The sequence below is a fragment of the Mustela nigripes genome, chromosome 2 (assembly GCF_022355385.1).
Source record: "Mustela nigripes isolate SB6536 chromosome 2, MUSNIG.SB6536, whole genome shotgun sequence".
NCBI classification, from domain to species: Eukaryota; Metazoa; Chordata; class Mammalia; order Carnivora; family Mustelidae; genus Mustela; species Mustela nigripes.
The window spans coordinates 90696239-90715383 of NC_081558.1; the positions used below are offsets into that span (position 1 = coordinate 90696239).

Here is a 19145-nt window from a genome sequence, read left to right on the forward strand (position 1 = left end):
ACCCGCTACAGGCCAGGCAGATATTACCTCACTTCCTTTCACATGTCCCTGTGCCCAACCTCAGCTCTTCCCAGAAACTCACCTAGAGTGAACTAGCTCAGCACTGACTCCTCCGAGAAGCCTTCTCAGATGGCATCCATCCCACAATAGAATCTTCTGTCCATATGGCTAGCATTATTGGGTTCATCTCATTCTGTAAAAAACTGTGGCCACAGAAACTCTTTTGAGCTCTTTTTTCCCCTCTTATATCCCAACACTAACTATACTAAATGGCACACAGAAGCTGCTAAGTGCTTACTTGAAGGAATACTGTGTTGGCTGATTTTTCTTTCTTCTCTCCTATTATTTCTGCTTTTTCCTTGAAAGGCTGTCTTTTTTCCTACTACCTGAGTGTTAAAATTTTTTTAACACTACCTGAGTGAAAAAAATTTTTGGGGGGTACTCCTCTGAGTGGGGCTACTTTTGGCTTCACCTCTCTACCCAAAAGCCTTATACCCTGACGGCAACATACAGCAGAGGCCTAACCTCCCATCTAAGTAACATCCCAGAGTCTCTAATTGCCATGTGGCCAGTTTTATGTACAAAGCTCACTGGCACTGCAATCTCAAACTCTGTAAGCCCAAATTCCTCATAGTTCTCTCAAAATCCACTCTTATTCTCACAGTCTCTGTCCCTGTTGAGGACTTTATCATATGCCCAGCCAGTCAGGCCTAGATTAGTCTCTTGGTGGTCAGTACAGCGGTCAGTATGTGTAACACACCTTACATGCCTAAAACCATGCCTCCTCCAGCCAGCTCTCCCTAATGAATATGTTCTCAGCCAGCTGGTTTGGCTCACACAATATGCAGAATGTGCTCCACAAAATATAAAATATTATATATATTTTATTTTGTATAGCACATAATATATTATACATATTGTTATCTGTACCCATATATATATGGGTACAGATATATATATATATACACACACACACACAAATATATATATATATATATATTTGGTATGTGAGCTGTTTTCCTCCTCCAATAAGACTGCAGCTTGCAGAAGGCATGCAGCATAGTATTGCGTAAATTCTTACATTATGAAGTGGAACAGAATTGGTTTGGAGAGAATGATGGTGGGTTTCATTTGGAAGGAGCTGAGTTAGAGGGACTGGTAAGAAAGGGAAGGAGAAATATTAGAAGATGAGCAAAGATGTATGAAGTTACTTGTGGGAGAGGCACAGGCAATTTGGAGTTTTCTATTAAAACTGTAAGTATATATTTGAGGAGAGTAGGCAAAGAGGTATTTTTATTTTACATATAATACATAATTTTATGATAGTGAAATCACATATTAGTTGCTCATTTAAAAAATTAAATGAGCATTAAATAAAGAAAAAGATTTGCAATTCTGCCTTTTAGATGAGAACTAAAAATTGGGAAAACATATTTGAGAATTGCCTCAGGAGGAAGGAGCTGAAAACCTGAAAATGGGTGCGATTTTCTTTTCTTCAGAGAGAATACAGAAATCATGAAGCTAGGGGCTAAGAAAAGGGTACGGATCTGTATGCACAGAGGCATGTGCACATTTTCATCTAGAACCAGTATGAGTGTGTCAGATTTAGAACACTCGTCCGGTTTACAAAAGGGCCTTTGGGAAAGGTCTTTTGCTTGCTAATGCCAGATGGTATTGCACAGAGATTATGAGCCTGCTTAGAGGGTCGCATTCTTCATATGGTAAAGTAATAAGCCCCGATGCTTTGGAATTCAGTAGAAATGAAGATGTTTTTGAACATCATCCAAGAATATATAGCTCACTTTCTCCTGGTGAGGTGGGGCGGTTAGTTTGGAAGAGGTGGTTGCTAGGAATTCCTGGTTGAGTGTGAGTTGAATCTGACCTATGTAGATGGGAGTGTCTCTTCCTCTCCACATCACTGTGACCCCAGTGTGTGTACTTCTGCTGGCCAGGTCCTTCACTAGTCCGTGGGTTGGTCACCTCCCCTCAGTGAGGGCACCTTGACCAAAGCTGTAAGCTGTGACTGACCCACTTTCTCTGTCTCCAGGAAGGAACACTGAAGATTGGGCTAAGAATCTGAAGGAAAAAGACTTCCAGCTGTTGTGCCCTGATGGCAGTAGGAAGCCTGTGAGCGACGCTGACAACTGTTTCCTAGCCAAGGCCCCAAATCATGCTGTGGTCTCACGGAAAGATAAGGCATCTTGTGTTAGCAAAACATTACTTGAGCAGCAGGTATGGACCAGCCAGGGCCTCCCATTCTTTCCTCCTGGGTGGGTATTATTTTTGAGAGTTCAGTGCTAAATGCAGCCCATACTCAAGCATTCTCTTTCTGGAAACTAAGATAGGGAGGCTGGATATCTTAGGCTCAGCTCTACTTATAACTCCAGGTCACTGGAGATTAGGTTCCATGTGATCCACCTGTTTTGGGTCTACACATCTGCTTTCTTGCTCAACCTTGACCTTGCTCTGTGGTACACTCAATTTTCTCCACCTCTGTCCTTTTTGAAAACGAAGGAGAGTGATCCCGTGTGCCAGCCCTCCATGATATAAGTCATGAAAGGTGGACTGTATTTCTCTTGTTTATAGAGTCCAAGAACCATTCCAACAGCCGGAAAAACACAGGATCCCTGTCCTCAGGGAGCTTGCCCTCTGGGGAGAACAATCAATCCAGGGCAGCTCTGCTAGGGAGGTGGGGGTGGGGGAGGCTGCTTGAATATTCTAAGCATCCTCTACCCACAAACATCATTTTCCCCTCAACAACAGCTTCCTGCCTGCCATTAGTTGTTCTTTTTTTAGATTAAGGTAGCATATCTTTGTGGGTCCTCTTAAGGTAAATAATAATAATTAGCATTCAATGGACATTTTTTAGGTGTTAGATGTAAAACTTTCCATATTCATCATTTCATTATAATCCTACATTCATTCATTATAATCCTACAAGATCTAGAGTTAAGCCTCGTAGGATAGGATCAAAGATGCAGTCAGACATGAAATTTAACAACTACCTGTACCACTTCTCATTGGGGGCAGGGGATCACATTTACTATCTTTTTTGACAGTAATTACTTGGAAGGGACATGTTTCTGTTCTCTCATTTCCTGGAAGCAGTCCCCGAGGCCATAACCAATGAAATGGGGAAGAAGTGACTGGGTGGGTGGGAGGGACCTCCCAGAGGAGGTGAGACCAGGATGACCCCCATAGAGGATGCTGGGGCCTAAGAAAGTATGAAGCTGGGGCCAAAAATGGGTAAATGCCAGGTGAAGGATATGGAAACACCCTGAGGCATCCTCTACACCTCCCTTTCGTCCCAGGGCTGGTTCCCAGCTTTTATCCCCCTCAGCCCCATCCTTGTATTCTCAGCTGCTCGCTGCCACAGGTCCTCATGCATTTTCCATCCATTTGACAGACTATGTTTGGAGGAAATGGAAATGACTGCTCAGGCAAGTTTTGTTTGTTCCACTCGGAAACCAAGGACCTTCTGTTCAGGGACGACACAAAATGTTTGGCCAAACTTCCAGAAAGCACCACATATGAAAGTTACTTAGGAGCAGCGTATGTCAGAGCTGTTGCTAACATGAGACAGTGCTCCACCTCGAGTGAGTAAGGGGAATGCATGGGGGAAGCTGATATGCAAACACGGGGAGGGAGGGGGGAGCATTTCTGGGTGGTGGGTAGATAAGGAGGAATGGGTTGTGGCCCTCCCGGGATGAGCAATGGAAATGGGCAAGATGAGATGATGAGAGAACACGGTAATCCCCGTATGTGTGAAAGGCTACTTGTATGGGTAGGTGGTAAGGCAGACACAGGCTCAGGGCACTAAGGTAATGAACCACTCAGACATGAAGAAATTCCATATCATTACTAAGACAAGGAAGAAGCTGCATGTGCCCATGCCCACTGCTCTGCAGAAACTCCCCCCCCCTTTTTTTTAAGATTTTTATTTATTTATTTGACAGAGAGAGATCACAAGTAGACAGAGAGGCAGGCAGAGAGAGAGAGGAGGAAGCAGGCTCCCTGCTGAGCAGAGAGCCCAATGCGGGACTCGACCCCAGGACCCTGAGATCATGACCCGAGTCGAAGGCAGAGTCTTAACCCACTGAGCCACCCAGGTGCCCCAGTAAACTCCTTTTTATACAGAGCTGCATCATCCAATAAATACAGTAGCCTCTAATAATCTATGACAATTTAAATTTAAATTAATTAAAATTAAACAAAATTAAAAATTTAGTACCTCAGCCACACCAGCCACAATTCAAGTGTTCAGTGGCTACACGTAGCTCCAGATAGGTGAGCAAAGAGAAAGTTTCCATCATCGCAGAAAGTTCTTTTACACAGCATTACTCTTGTGAGCTTAACAATGACAAGTTTTATAACCATAAAGTTGCCATACCTACTGCTCATCTAGAACACAATTTTTCTAAGCATTACAATACAATAAAACACACCTTTGCACTATAACTATGTTGGACATCATTTAATCACTGAAAATCATTTGGAAGATGTGGGAGAAGAACATGTGGTTGGAGGGAGGTTGTGCTATAACTTTTGTGTGCATGTAAGTGAGCCATGGTCTTTAAAATACTGATTCCCAGGCCCTGGGGATACTGATTCAGCAAGTCTGTGCCAGGGTCCCATAATTCCGATGTAAGAAATGTACTTACCCAGAGCCACTGCTGTAAACACCTAGGTTACATTCACCTACCCTATATGCTCCATAAGGGTAGAAAGTCTGGCTCTGCTCTTCTCTGCTCCTTCTCCAGACCCTAGCAATGGAAACTGGCATGTTCTAGGTGCTTGCTGTATTAGTTCCTCACCTCTCTAAGGAGGTCAGAGAGGACAGTCCTACCAGGCTCCTCCCAGCTACATGGATTTAGGTGTGGGAGCCCTGCCTATGAGACACAAGGTAGGGGGTGATACAGGGCAGGGAAACCATGTTACCATCTTTGCTGTGTGGTACTGCCCAGAAAGACACAGGAGCTGTGCAGGCAAGTGGAGAAGGCTACTGGGAGAACAGCCCGGTCCACGCATCAGTCCCCCAATGGGTCTGAGTGCTTTTATATCAGGCTTAACTAATCATTCTCTCAACAGAAAATAAATATAATAGGTTTTTGACTGCCCTACCTCTCTTCTCTGTCCCACAGAACTCCTGGAGGCCTGCAATTTCCACAGATTTTAAAATCCAAAAGATGAAGCCACACCAGATGGAGATGGGAGCTCTCATAACCCATAAGCTTCCCTCTGGGTCTCACTGGCCTGAATGGTTTGTTTGGTTTCACAGTTCGGCGGTGGTACCTCTGTAGAACATAAAATAAAAATTATTATTGGTGTTATCTTTTAAAAACTTCATTGTTTTCTAAATGTTTGGCTTGGGAGGATTTTTTTTTTTTTTTTTTTTGAGTACTGACTAAATACATGTACAAATGAGCCCTTCCTTCAGAGTTTAATGTTCATCTGACCCCTTCCATGGCTTTGGTCTTGGTGTTACAGCCACACCTCCTGGGTACAGTTCAAGTATAAATTCTTTCTGAAAGGGGTCTGCATGCTTACTGTAATAGAATCAACTGTATGTGGCTGTATGTGTGTGTGTTGCTAGCGAGGGGTTAGGAAGGAGAGTGAGATACTGAAATGGAGTGTTCAGAAGAGGACAGAAAAAGAATATAGAAGACATATATTTTTAAATTATTTTAAATGAATTTCATCAGTATATTGAATCAGGTCCTGATTCTAGCAGGTCAGAAAAGTGAACCACTGGAACATCTGAAATTATCGCTTGACCCTGATTCCCACAGTAGTCACTGCCTTGTCTCCTCACTCTTTCCATGCCTCACTTATTAATGATTGAATACCCAGAAACCAGTCTTTTGCTCTACTCACTTCCCTGCAGCTACCCTGGCCAAGGTCACCGCCTATCTGCCAACTGTGAAAACCAATTTTAATTCTTTCAATCCTGAGTCTGTTAACCGCATTTGATACTGCTGACCACTCACCAATCACATGACTGGAGTCCCTGAGTATAAGATCGTTTCCACCATGCTTTGGAGCTACTGGGAATAGAAGAGGGAAAAATATGTCTGGTAAATGAGATATTTTAATTAATAAAAGAGATGGGAAAAATTGTGTCACTGCATTTATTTCATTGTAACTTTCCATTTGCTATTTGGACAAAGAAGCACGACACTTTCAGCAAGCAGCAGTCAGTATCCGCCTGTCCTTCCTCTGGGTTCATCTCCACATACCTCCTGGAAGTGTGTGTTGGTGCAGATGTGAGAGGACAGGAAGCAGCTGATCCTCTCCTGCTCTGATTCCTGAGAACCACACCACCTTCCCACTTGACTGTGGAAGGCGTGCCCATTTCTTCTGACTTTACCCAGGAAATATACTGGGGGGAAAAAAAAAGTCTGTGTCTTCTTAAAACCTTCTTTCTTTCATCATTCCCAAACTTTACCACCAAAGCAGATCTTTCTCATTCACATAGCTCTGACTAAAAATTCTTACACAGTTGCGATAGTAACAGTAGATGTTCCCCCGTCTGGCTCTTCCTCCTTCCCTTCACTTTTAGCTCCTAGCAGAGGAATCAATGGTTATTGTAAAGGAGCTCTGCGTGTGTGTGTGTGTGTTTGTGTGTGTGTGTGCACGCACATTGTGGGTGATGGATACAGAGCAGGGCCCAGGACCACAAGAAAGAAAGAAAAAGAGAACGTGGTAAAATTACTGTCATTTCTGATAGTCTTAACTGATAATGTTAATTGAAAATAAAGTAGTTGGTTTACTTTCTTTAGCCTTACCTCTTAAGTACCCTTTCTTAACCTAGAGTCCCTATTTGCCTACATTTATCAATGAAATGCCTGGAAAATGAATTGTACTATGTTAGAGCATACGGTTAAGCATAAAGGAGCCCACTGCCTGGGCTTAATGGATAAGTTATTTAACCCCTGCCTCATTTACCTCTGTAAAATAGAATAATGGATTGCTGTGAGGATTAAGCAAATTAATAAATTAAAATGATTTCAAACAGTGCCTGGCACTAGCAAGCACTCATTAATGTTAGCAATTACCGTCTAACCCTCTTCTCCATCTATCACACTTGCTTCCAAACCCATCCCTCCTCTCCATTTCTCCCCTCACTCTTCCCTCCAAGTTCGCTTTTCATTCAAGTCCTCATCATAGGAGCCCCTTTCTTACAAGAGCTGCTGCTGACCACTTCCAGGACATGCCTTACTTCTGTGCCACTGACTCTTCCTTTTTAGGTATCTTTGTGGGTTCCTTTCTCCTCACTTTTCATTCCGTCCCTGATTTTAATGACAACTTACTTATGCCTGAAACTCGGAGGAAAATATAGCACCTATTGCTGAGACTTTACATCTGTTTATTCTATCACCTGGTTAATACAAGATTTTAAAATGCCCTGAGGCACCTGAAACTCAATATATAGAAAAGAGAGGAGATTTTCATTCTGGTTATGACCTCAACCCCTCTAATTCACTTTATGCACTCTATTCTTTTTAGTACAAAACATCAACTACTTCAGATGCAGTCTTGTTAACTCTCCATCTTAACTCAGCACACCCAAATAATTACCACATCCTATTTTCCTTCTACACATCTTTCAGATCTTTGGTCTCATTCCACACCTACACCTGTTTTCCTGGTTCAGACCCGGCACATCTTTTGCCAAAACACAGCAACAACTCCCAGCTGGTCTCCCTGCCTCAGTCTTTCCTCTCTCAAATCACCTTTCTCCATTTATCTGCCAATCATCTCTATTACCCCCAACCGAAACTTCTTATCCCATTCTGGATATTGTCTAGGTTCCTCAGCATAGCACACAATCACTTCCGGTCATACCTGCCAACTTTTCTGCTTCATCTCCTGCCACTTCCGCTGAAATGACATCAGCTTAGTGACAGACTGCAAACTAGCAGCTCCTAGGTGGGCCCCTTCTGGGCCCCCAAGATGTTTTATTTGGGTGACAAATTTTTTTTGTTATTGTTGTTGGTGGTAGTGGGTTTGTTTGTTTTTGTTTTTAGTGTTTTTCATTACTTGCTGAAATTTGAAAAGTGGAACATTTCCCTTCTGGCTTCTCTGGAAAAACAGGCCACTTTGGCCCCACATACCTGCCTGGCAGAAGTAGAGGCTGTCCACTCTGGGCAAGAACGACAGCCGCACTTTTCAACAGCTTCACCCCACGCACTGATTTTCCTAGCTGCTTCCCACAATGTCGAAATCTCAGTTGCAGCCCTAGACTTACAGTATAGGGACACTGAGTTGCTCGTTTTCTTCTACATAGAGCACTTTTTCTCCTTTTACACCTGCAGAGGCTGACCCATCCCTCATGACTCAGTTCCTCTCACTTTCCTCCACGAGCTTTTCTCTGAACCAGTGAAGGATTATAAGTCCCTTTCTGTATTCCCATATCGCACCGTACATTCTCCGTCACATCCCATGCCACATTATACTCAGATGAAATATTTGTGTAATCCTTGAGTTCCTCACAAGACTCACCTCGGGAAGGGAGAGACTGGAAATTCTCAGTAAAGATTTCTTAAGCCATTCATTTTATTCATCCATCATTTCGTCCACACCCATGAAGAGGGAGGCGATATCCAACTCCTATCTTAAGGGATAAGAAGGTCCCTCGTGAAATTCCGCGAAACGCCGCTGGTTCGGTGGAAACAGTGCGCCAGAGAACTGCAACTCCCATCAGGACCTTCGGGATCCCCGCCCCTGAAAGAGGAAATATAAATTGAGGACTACCACTCCCGTGATGCTCCGCTTCGGACGCCTGCGCAGAGTCTAGGGCCACGTCGCTTTCGCGGCGCTGGAGACCACGCAGCTCAGCCATGGCTTCCGCGGACACCCGGCGGGTGGCGAATGGCGGCAGTGTCGGGGGAGCCTTCCAGCCCCACCTAGACTACTTGCGGCAGGAGCTGCAGCAGAGGGACCCGACGCTGCTGTCAGCCGTGGTGGCGATTCTCGCGGTGCTGCTGACGCTGGGTAAAGAGGCGGTGGGTGGTTTTGACGGGTGTACGGCCGGCGGGATTCCGAGTTTGGACTGGGCTTGTGCAGACCGCGGCCGCGGGGCGGCGGAGGCACCTGGGGGGCATCTAGAAGGGAGACTCACCTCTTATACCAGCCTGCCTTGCTTCCTGAAGCACGGGGAGTAACGTTCCATTAAAGAAGATTCCCTGCGACACTTGCAGTGACGTCCTGGTCCTTGGGGGCGCGGGTTATTCTTTCTTTGTGGGCCCTGTTACGCCTGAGCGCGCGGTCCTTCCCCCCCCCCCCCCCCCCCCCCGCCGCCCACTTCTTTGCTCTTACTACCAAGACTCACGCGTTCTTCACTCCAAATTTGCATGCTGGGCGCTGGGGATACACAGTAAGTCAAGATTGCACTTGAGAAGTCCGCAACACAGACGCAGACACCCAAGGGTTGACAGTTGATAGTGGCTGGCACTTAGAGGAGTCCCTAATGATAGAGTAGGCGGTTAGTTGGGAGGAGGTGGAGGCAAGGACATTGATAAGTGGGTTACACATTGAAAGCCTGGGGGCACAACATCACATTTATGGGAATCCAAGAACCCAGACCTCCGTTCACTTAGCTCGGACTCTCCCACCCGTAACACTAACAATAGTAATGATTATAGTGATGGTGAAAACAATAAAAGAATGAGGTGTTCTGTGATTAACTTCTGTTATTTCCCTACCCCAACAATACAGGTGTACTGTTGATGATCAGGGCATAATTTTGGTTGTTTTTCTCTATTCCGCAGTGTTCTGGAAGTTCATCCGGAGCAGAAGGAGCAGTCAAAGAGCTGTTCTTTTTGTTGGCCTGTGCGACTCTGGGAAAACATTGCTCTTTGTCAGAGTAAATGCTTTGATTTACACCTCTTCTAAAGTTAATGGGAAATGTTAGGCCATATCGTTATTCCTGTGTGGTCGTAGTTCATTCTGGAAAGGAAGCTGATACAATTTGGGAGGTTAATTCTTGATTCACTTGGAAAGACTTGAAAAAGTTGAACAGGCTCTTGAAAAATTCATAAACTGGGATTTCTTGACCGTTTCTGTTTTCTTGACTTGCCAGTTACTAACATTTAGTATTTATCTCAAAATTTATATAGTTTTATGGAACTACTTTCCTGTGGTGTCCAAGGATGCCAGAACAGCTGAAGAGAGAGAAGACAGTGATCTGTATAGGGTGTATAATCTTGTTTAACAAACTCGTCTGAGAGCTTGTCAAGGAAGTTTTTTAAAAGGTTGATTCTTTGACATATTGGGCCACTGAGCCATCTTTTCACTAATATTTAACCTACTATTTTAAACAATTTTTCATTATGGATTGTAGCAGAGGTTTTCTTATTATTCTTCCTTTTGAGAAGATAAATTATTTCCTTTCTACTACAGAAATATAACTTGTAATCATTTGTGATGAGTAAAAATGGACGTTTGGTGAATTTGGCCAGTAAGGATTTGAAACTAGGTTTTTTATTTCTGGTTTTTTGTTTTTTGTTTTTGTTTTTGTTTTTTTTCCCCATCGTGGAGCGGGGAATATAGATGCAATGAATTAGATTTTTCTACAAGGGAAAAACAGTTGTTGCAAGCAACATTCATTTATTTGACCTGACCAACTGGAGAGTTACTCTCTTTAGGTTTGCTATTTATATATTTACTCTGATCTCCCTCAAATTGTTTTTTTTTTTTTTTTTTTTTTTTTTTTAACAGTTGTTAACTGGCCTTTACAGAGACACTCAGACATCTATCACCGACAGCTCTGCTGTGTACAGAGTCAACAATACCAGGGTAAGGGGTTTGTAGAATGTTGGGAGTCTGACAATTTTACTTTGGTGCATCAGGGAAGGATATTTGTTATATGAATTAGTCTGATGGTTTAGGTACCATTCGTAGCTTATTTTTATGGATAGATAGAGTTCATGTGACAAATTCTGCTTTTGGTCATCCAAGCAATCTTGCCATCCCCTGTTTTGTTGTACTTCATACACACTGATGTTTTATCATTTTACTAGTTTTTGTTTCTATGTCTTCTTTCCAACTTTACCGTGAGTTCTAGAGGGTGAGCATTAAACCTTTCCCTTTATATTTTGAAGTGGTAATATATGTATATGGGACAAAAATTCAAAAGGTTAAAAGGAATATTCAGTGAAAAGTAATTTTGCCTTTCCTGTCCCTACTAGGTCTTCTCCTTAGAGGTAATAACTTACTATTTTCCTATGGGCTCTTCAGATGGTCTGTGCATATGCAAACCTATCTATATATCTGTTAATTTTTTTTCTTAAGATTTTATTTTTAAGTAACTTCTTCACCCAACACAGGGCTTGATCCCACAAAGCCGAGATCAAGAGTTGCCTGCTCTACCAGCTGAACCAGCCGGCATCCCAATTATTTTCTTTCTTAACTCTTTGTTCTGCCCACTGTTTTTAGGTTTTTTATTTTATTTTTTATTTTTTATTTTTTAATTTTAATTTTAATTTTTTTAAAAAAGATTTGTTTATTTTAGAGAGCAAGAGAGAGTGTGAGAGAGAGAGAGAGAGAGAGAGAGAGAAAACACCCATGCACAAGCCAGGAGAGGGGAAGAGGGAGAAGTGAGGGGAGAATCTCCAGCAGACTTCTTGCTGAGCATGGAGCCTGACCTGGGTTTGGATCCCAGGACCCTGAGATCAGGATCTTAGCTAAAACCAAGAGTTGGGTGCTCAGTCCACTGAACCACCCAGGTGCTCCATATTTTATTTTATTTTATTTTTTTAACAATATGACTATTACAGTTGTGTTGTTTTGTTTTTCTCCCTCATTTGTACACATAGTACCACCTGGTTGATTTGTGAGCCACATAGTATTCCATTATGTGGCTGCACTATTCAATTAAGTTCTTGTTTAAGAACTCTGTTAACAAACATTTAGTTTGTTGTTACAATCTTTTGCTTTTACAGTGTTGCAGTGGACATCCTAAAGAGTATACATGAGTATATTTCAAAAATGCCAGTAAGGAAATCATGAGAAGAACTTTTTATATACCTATTTAGCTCCAGAGTATGGATAGTGACTGCCAAGTCTATTGTAATGAATAAGTATTTGGTGAGTGGAAGAAAGGCTGGGGGCTGGTTGGAGGGGTAGGTGTATAGACGAATGAATGAGAATGGTTAAGACACCTTTCCTGGTACTTTTTTTAGCCCAGTCCTTTTTAAACTCCCAAGAGTTTAGATTTTGAAAGGTCAGTTTTGGGAGATCTTTAATTCTTGGAGGACTTGTGCCAGATTTTTTTAAGTAGGATATTCCTGGGCATACTTTAGACCCTTACTTTACAATGGAATAGCCATTGGCTGTGTGAGACATATTGAGCATCTGAAATGTGACTAGTCCAAATTGAGGGGTTCTGTAAATGTAAAGTATACACCAGATCTTGAACTTGGGATGAAAAAGTAAAGTATCAACAATTTCTTGATTTTTTTTTTTTTTACTTGTTTAAAAGATACTTTAGATATGTTGGGTTAAATAATATATACATATATATTTTTAAAGATTTTATTTATTTATTTGACAGAGATCACAAGTAGGCAGAGAGGCAGGTAGAAAGAGAGAGGAGGAAGCAGGCTCCCTGCTGAGCAGAGAGTCCAATGTGGGGCTCGATCCCAGGACCCTGGGATCATGTCCTGAGCCGAAGGCAGAGGCTTAACCCACTGAGCCACCAAGGCACCCCAATAATATATATTATTAAATTAACTTTGTATCTTTTTACTTTTTTCCTTTTGGAAAACTTAGCATTATATATAAAACTTGCATATTGTTACTGAAAATGTAACAGTTTGTGGGTGGCTCAGTTGGTTAAGCAGCTGACTCTTGATTTCCACTCAGGTCATGATTTTAGGGTTATGAGATTGAGGCCTACGTATGGCTTTCTGCTAGGCATGGAGACTGCTTGAGATTTTCTACCTTTCCCTCTGACTCCGCCCCCTGCCTACTCATGTGTGCTCTTTCTAAAAAAGAAAATATAGAGCATTCCTCCATTCTTTATTACCTCCTCCCACCCCCCCCATATGTTTTGGATGTAGTCTGTCTCTCTCAAGTTAGTAATGTGTCCAATATTGTGTCTTTTGAATTGCTTGTGGTGGTATAGTGGTGATAATGAAATGTCCCTAGACTTTTGTCAGGATTCTTTTTAAAACTACCGTACATCATATTTTTACCCATGAAAGACTGCACAGACTACATGATGGCTCATAATGAATCCAACTATAATTATGTGAGATCAGTGCATGATACTGACTCCCTCCTGCTGAACAGTGGTTAAGGCTGGCTATGGATGAGGTAGAGCATCTGAGAAATGTTTGTGGGCCTGGTAATTGCACCAGGGTTATATCAGAGTCTTACTGAGCACAGCTACATCCACACTGAACCTGAGCTCAAGGCCTGAAATGAGTAGCTCTTAGGTGGGTGCTTAATGAGTCAGCTCAGTATGGGCAGAACACCTCACGGTTTGAATGATTGACACGAAATATTGACAGTTGGAACAAATAAATGGTGTGTCTAGTTGTCAGATATTCAAAAGTTAAATTATAGTGGAACATGTAAAGGAATGTTTTGTTTTTACAAAGGTCCCGTAATGGTAACATGGTATATAATAAAGTATAGATCTCCTGTCACATCATTTAGTTTGTGAATATTTACTGCTGTTTTCACATGTTTTTGTTTTTATTCATACTAATGTATTTCCCCAGGCTCAGGTGGACTACACTTCCATGACTCCCCCAGAGAGGGTCATTTTCTCACATACCCTGGGAACATTTATCAAAGTTGTAATTTTACATTTATTTGTAATTTTACATTATGTTGATATTTCTGATTATATTATAAACCCTGTTGGAATAGGGATTATATTTGGTTTTGCTCACTGTTAAATCCCCGGAGCCTCTACTAATGATTTATAAATACAGGAGGCTTTGTGAACATTTGTTTGATTCATTAATTAATTATGGTGAACATTTTTTTGATTCATTGATAAAAATGGATGCTGTTCTGGTACCTGAAATCTCATATGAGAAGTTTATGTTGTGAATGTGAGCCAGGACCAAAACACTGATTTAATGTTATTGTTGCCATCCTTAGGCCACTAGCCTGACCTTGATTGATCTCCCAGGCCATGAGAGCTTGAGACTTCAGTTCTTAGAGCGCTTTAAGGCTTCAGCCAGGTAAGTAGGATTTGGAGTGAACTTGCGTGAATCTCTTATCAGTGCCACCCATACTTGCACCGGTGGGGAAAAGAGCATGGACCCTGGAGTCAACCATTTCTGGGTTGCAAGCCCACCTGTACTAGGATTTTATGAAGATTTTATGAGATAATGTTTGAAAGTATTTCTTTTTTTTTAAAGATTTTATATATTTGACAGAGAGAGATCACAAGTAGAGAGAGAGAGGAGGAAGCAGGCTCTCTGCTACGCAGAAACAGGCTCTCTGTCTCTCGGCCTAGCAGAGAGCCCGATGCGGGACTCGATCCCAGCACCCTGAGATCATGACCTGAGCTGAAGGCAGAGGCTTTAACCCACTGAGCCACCCAGGCAGTCCTAAAAGTATTTCTTAAGAGTGTTCAGAAAGTGTTAACCCTCACCATATTAGTAAATTTTTCATTTACTTTGAGGACAAATTTTAATGTGTGGAACTATTAAAATCTGCAAAATGAATTGGAAGGCTAGGTGAAATCCTAGAAGTTATTTAAATCCAACATTATATATTTCTGTTCTTAAATTACCTAAATTTAGTGTCTCAAATGTAGAGAACAAATTTTTATATTTCTTTTACTATTGTCCTAATGTTACTCTTAAAATTCTTGTGCTGCAGTTGAAGATACTTGTTTCTTGTTTTGTCTCTAACACTGATAAGAACTTAAGAGGAAAATCAATATACCACATTTAATTGATATTAAAATATTTTAATGCCTGTGAAATTAGAATGCTAGTTATAGTTGTTTGTGTCATAGTTTAATTGGTAGTATTTTCCCTTTCTTAGTAGTACTTGAAATAATAATGTGTCTTTTAATTGGTGGAATCTTAGGTTTGATGGAATGAGGCAGTTGTTTCTTTCCTTAGTTTTGAAGATGTCTTGACTTTTATTTTGTTGTTGCTTCCTTGCCCACAAGATGGTGGTGATGAGCAATCTGTCTGTTCTGCAAATTTAAAAAAAAAAAAAAAAAAAGACTATTTTTTTGAGCAGCTTTAGGTTCACAGCAAAATTGAGCAACAGGTCCAAAGACTTCCTATATTACTCTGCACTCCACACACATGCATAGCCTTTCCTGTTATAAGCATCCTTCTCCAGAGTGATTTGTTACAACTGATAAACTCCTACACCGACACATCGTAATCATTCTGAATCTTTGTTTTACATTAGAATTCACTCTTGGTGTTGTATATTTCTACACATTTGAACAAATGTATAATGACATATTCACCATTTATAGTTTCACACAGAGTATTTTCACTGCCCTAAAAATCCTCTGCATTCTGCTAATTCATCCCTCTGTTCCCTAACCCTGACAGCTACTTAAATATTTTGATGGTCCCCACATGGTACTTTTTTTCAGAATATTTGGAATCATACAGTAGGTAGCCTTTCAGGTTGGCTTCTTTTACTTACTAATATGCATTCAAGTTACTTCCATGTTTTTTCATTGTTCAATAGCTCATTTCTTTTTAGTGCTGGATAATATGTCATTGTCTGGAGGTATCACAGTTTATTTGTCCATTCACCTATTAAGGACTTCTTTTTTTTTTTTCTTTTTTTTTTAGATTTTTATATATTTATTTGATAGAGATCACAAGTAGGCAGAAGGCAGGCAGAGAGAGAGGGGGAAGCAGGCTCCCCGCTGAGCAGAGAGCCTGATGTGGGGCTCGATCCCAGGACCCTGAGATCATGACCCGAGCTGAAGGCAGAGGCTTAAACCACTGAGCCACCCAGGCTCCCCTCACCTATTAAGGACTTCTTGGTTTCTTCCAAGTTTTGGCAATTCTGAATAAAGCTGCTGTAAACATCCATGTGCAGGTTTTTGTGTGGACATAAGTTTTTGGGTGAATATCAAGGATTGCAGTTGTGGAGCTATGGTAAGAAATATGTTTAGTTTTTTTTTTTTTTTAATTTTTTTTTTTTTTAAAGATTTTTTTTTTTTATTTGACAGAGATCACAAGTAGGCAGAGAGGCAGGCAGAGAGAGAGAGAGGAGGAAGCAGACTCCCTGCTGAGCAGAGAGCCCGATGTGGGACTCTATCCCAGGACCCTGAGATCATGACCTGAGCCGAAAGCAGCGGCTTAACCCACTGAGCCACCCAGGCGCCCAGAAATATGTTTAGTTTTGTGAGAAATTGCCAAACTGTCTTCCAAAGTAGCTATACCATTTTGCACTCCCACCAGCAATGTATGAGTGTTCCTCATACTCCAATGGATGAGAGTTGCTCTGCATCCTCCCCGGCATTTAATGTTGTCAGAGTTCTTGATTTCAGTAGTAGATCCATAGTGATATATAACTGCTTTAAGTTGCATTTCCCTGATGACATTGATAGGATGTGGATCATCTCTTCATATTCTTATTTGCTGTCTATAGATCTTGTTTGGCGAGGTGTCTAAAGATCTTTGACCCATTTTTTCATTGGGTTGTTTTCTATTGTTGAGTTTTAAGAGTTCCTTGTATATTTTGGATAAAGTTCTTTATCAGAAATATGTTTTGCAAATATTTCCTCCCAGTCTTTGATTCATCTTCATTCTTTTGCTGGTGTCTTTTGTAGAGCAGAAATTTTTATCTTTAATAAAGTTCAGTTTATACTCTTTTCCCCATGAGTTATGCCTTTAGTGTTGTATCTAAAAAATCATTGCCAGACCCAAGATGTCTAGATATTCTCCTGTGTTCTCTCTCAGGATTTTTATGATTTTGTGGTTTACATTTAGATATGTGATCCATTTTGAGTTAATTCTTGTGAAAAGGATATGGTCTGTATCTGTTCATTGTATGTATTCATTTTTTTACACGTGGGTGTTTAGCTGTCCCAGCATCATTTGAAAAGATATCTTGTTCTGTTGTACAGATCTTACTCAACGATGAGGTTACATTCTAATAAACCTATAGTAAGTTGAAAATATCTCCAGTTGAAAATACATTTAATATACGTACTGAATGTCAGAGCTTAGCCTAGCCTACCTTAAATGTGTTCAGAACACTTAACACTGGCATACAGTTGGGCAAAATCATCTAACACAAAGTCTGTTTTATAATACAGTGTTGAATATATCCATGTAACTTGTTGAATACTATACTAAAAGTAAAAATCAGAATGGTTGTGTATATTAGTTATTTACTCTCTTGATCCAGTGCCTGACTGGAAATGGTGGCTCAGTGCTGCTGCCCAGTATCACAAGATTGTACTCCATATTGCTAGCCCAGGAAAAGATTAAAATTCAAAATCCGAAATATGGTTTCTGTTGAATGTATATTGCTTTTGCACCATTGTAAGGTAAAAAGTTTTAAGTTGAACTGTTTTAAGTCGGGGACCATAGTAGGTGTCTCTTTCTGGACTTTGTTCTGCTGATCTCTACTGATCAGGACCATGCTTTCTTGATTACTAAAGCTTCATAGTAAGTCAGGCAGTGTCAGTCCTCCAGCTTTGCTCTTCAGTATTGTGTTGGCTATTCTGGGTCCTTTGCCTTACCATATAAATTACAGAATCAGTCTGTCAACATCTGCCATAAGTTACTAAGGTTTTGATTGGATTTCATTGGAATCTATAGATCAAGTTGGGAAGAACTGACATTTTGAAACTGTTTAGTCTTCCTGTCTGTGATGGTGGAATATCTCTGTTTATCTAGTTCTGCTTTGATTTTGTTGATCAGTTTTGTAGTTTCCTCATATAGATCTTGTACATATTTTATTATATTTATACCAAAGTTTCATTTTGGGGGGGATGATAATATAAATGGTATTGTGTTTCTAATATTTTGTTGTTGTGGGTGCTGTTTTTTACTGCTATAGGATATGAAAGCCTCTCTCCAGAATGGGTTCATATTTCCTTCTGTTGGGGGCTCTTGGAGTTCATCGAATCTGGCCCCGTTTTTATATAAATCTTTCTGCATCTTACGCCGTGAAAGAGTAAATTCATACCCCTGACCCCCAATCTGTGTGGCACAGGAGGCCTGGTATTTCAGTTCCTTTTGCATTATTTTCCCACACCTCCACTAGACAGCTTTTAAGTTGTAGGCTTTGTGCAGAGGGTTCAGCTCCAGCTCCCTGACTGCATGTTGGCCATTGCTCGTTTCCAGATATTGCTGAGCATTCAAACCCTGGTCCCTACAGTCTGTTATCTGCTCTTTCTCCTGGACTGTTTTGCTTTAGCTTTGATACCTCTTTACTTGTGCCACATGAGGATTCTCACTGTTGCTGCCTTAGGTTGGGCCCTGCCCGGTCACTGTGCTTCTAGTTTGGTTACCCTCTTAGATTTATCTGTCTTCCATGAAGCACCAATATTCTTTGTAATAGAAGGGCACAAACTCTGGAGGTCAGTGTCATTCCCCTTTGCTGCTTGGTCTGGTTTCCTCCCTGTGTACCAGCCTACCTTGAGCTCTGTAGGCCACGATGTTCCACTCCATTGTGCTCTGCACATACTACTTTCCAGGCAGTCTGTGTCCCAGTTTTTTTGTCTGGCTAAAATTTAGCCCAGTTGTTGACATCCTCCATTAAGTCATCTTGACCTTTTCTCATGTAAATGTTCTTGTTTGTTCCCGTTGGTGCATAGGTCTGTTTTAGCATTTTATGACATAGTTTTGTATATGATGACTTTGAAATGCCAATTGAATATTACCCCCACCTTAAAAGACCACCAGAGACGTGAGTCAAAGCCAATCAGCAAGGGTCATTTATTGCAGGTTCGAACCTGGACCTCTGTGCCGGACCTCTGCCTCCTCGTTGCCGATAACGCCGAGAGGTCCAGAGCTGGGTTGGTGCAGGGGTTTTATAGACAGGTACAAACAAGTTTCGGGTGGGGCTGAGCTGATTGATTGATAGTTTGAACAGGCATACTTGGAGTCAGTGGATTGGGTCAGGGGACCGGTGTGCGCGAAAGCAGACAAAGCAATCTTACAGAAGCAGAACTGGCCGGTTAG

The 19145-nt window shown here is 41.4% G+C and overlaps 1 protein-coding gene across 1 annotated transcript in view; it reads left to right on the forward strand.

Annotated features, from left to right (window-relative positions):
- The window catches only part of LOC132011803 (serotransferrin-like), a 55792-nt gene that overhangs the window by 23597 nt on the left and 13050 nt on the right, over positions 1-19145 (forward strand). Inside the window, 7 exon segments of the mRNA XM_059390946.1 lie at positions 2048-2232; positions 3407-3596; positions 8732-8821; positions 8824-8994; positions 9771-9865; positions 10720-10797; positions 14116-14198. Of these exon segments, the coding sequence (XP_059246929.1) occupies positions 2048-2232; positions 3407-3596; positions 8732-8821; positions 8824-8994; positions 9771-9865; positions 10720-10797; positions 14116-14198 (892 nt within the window).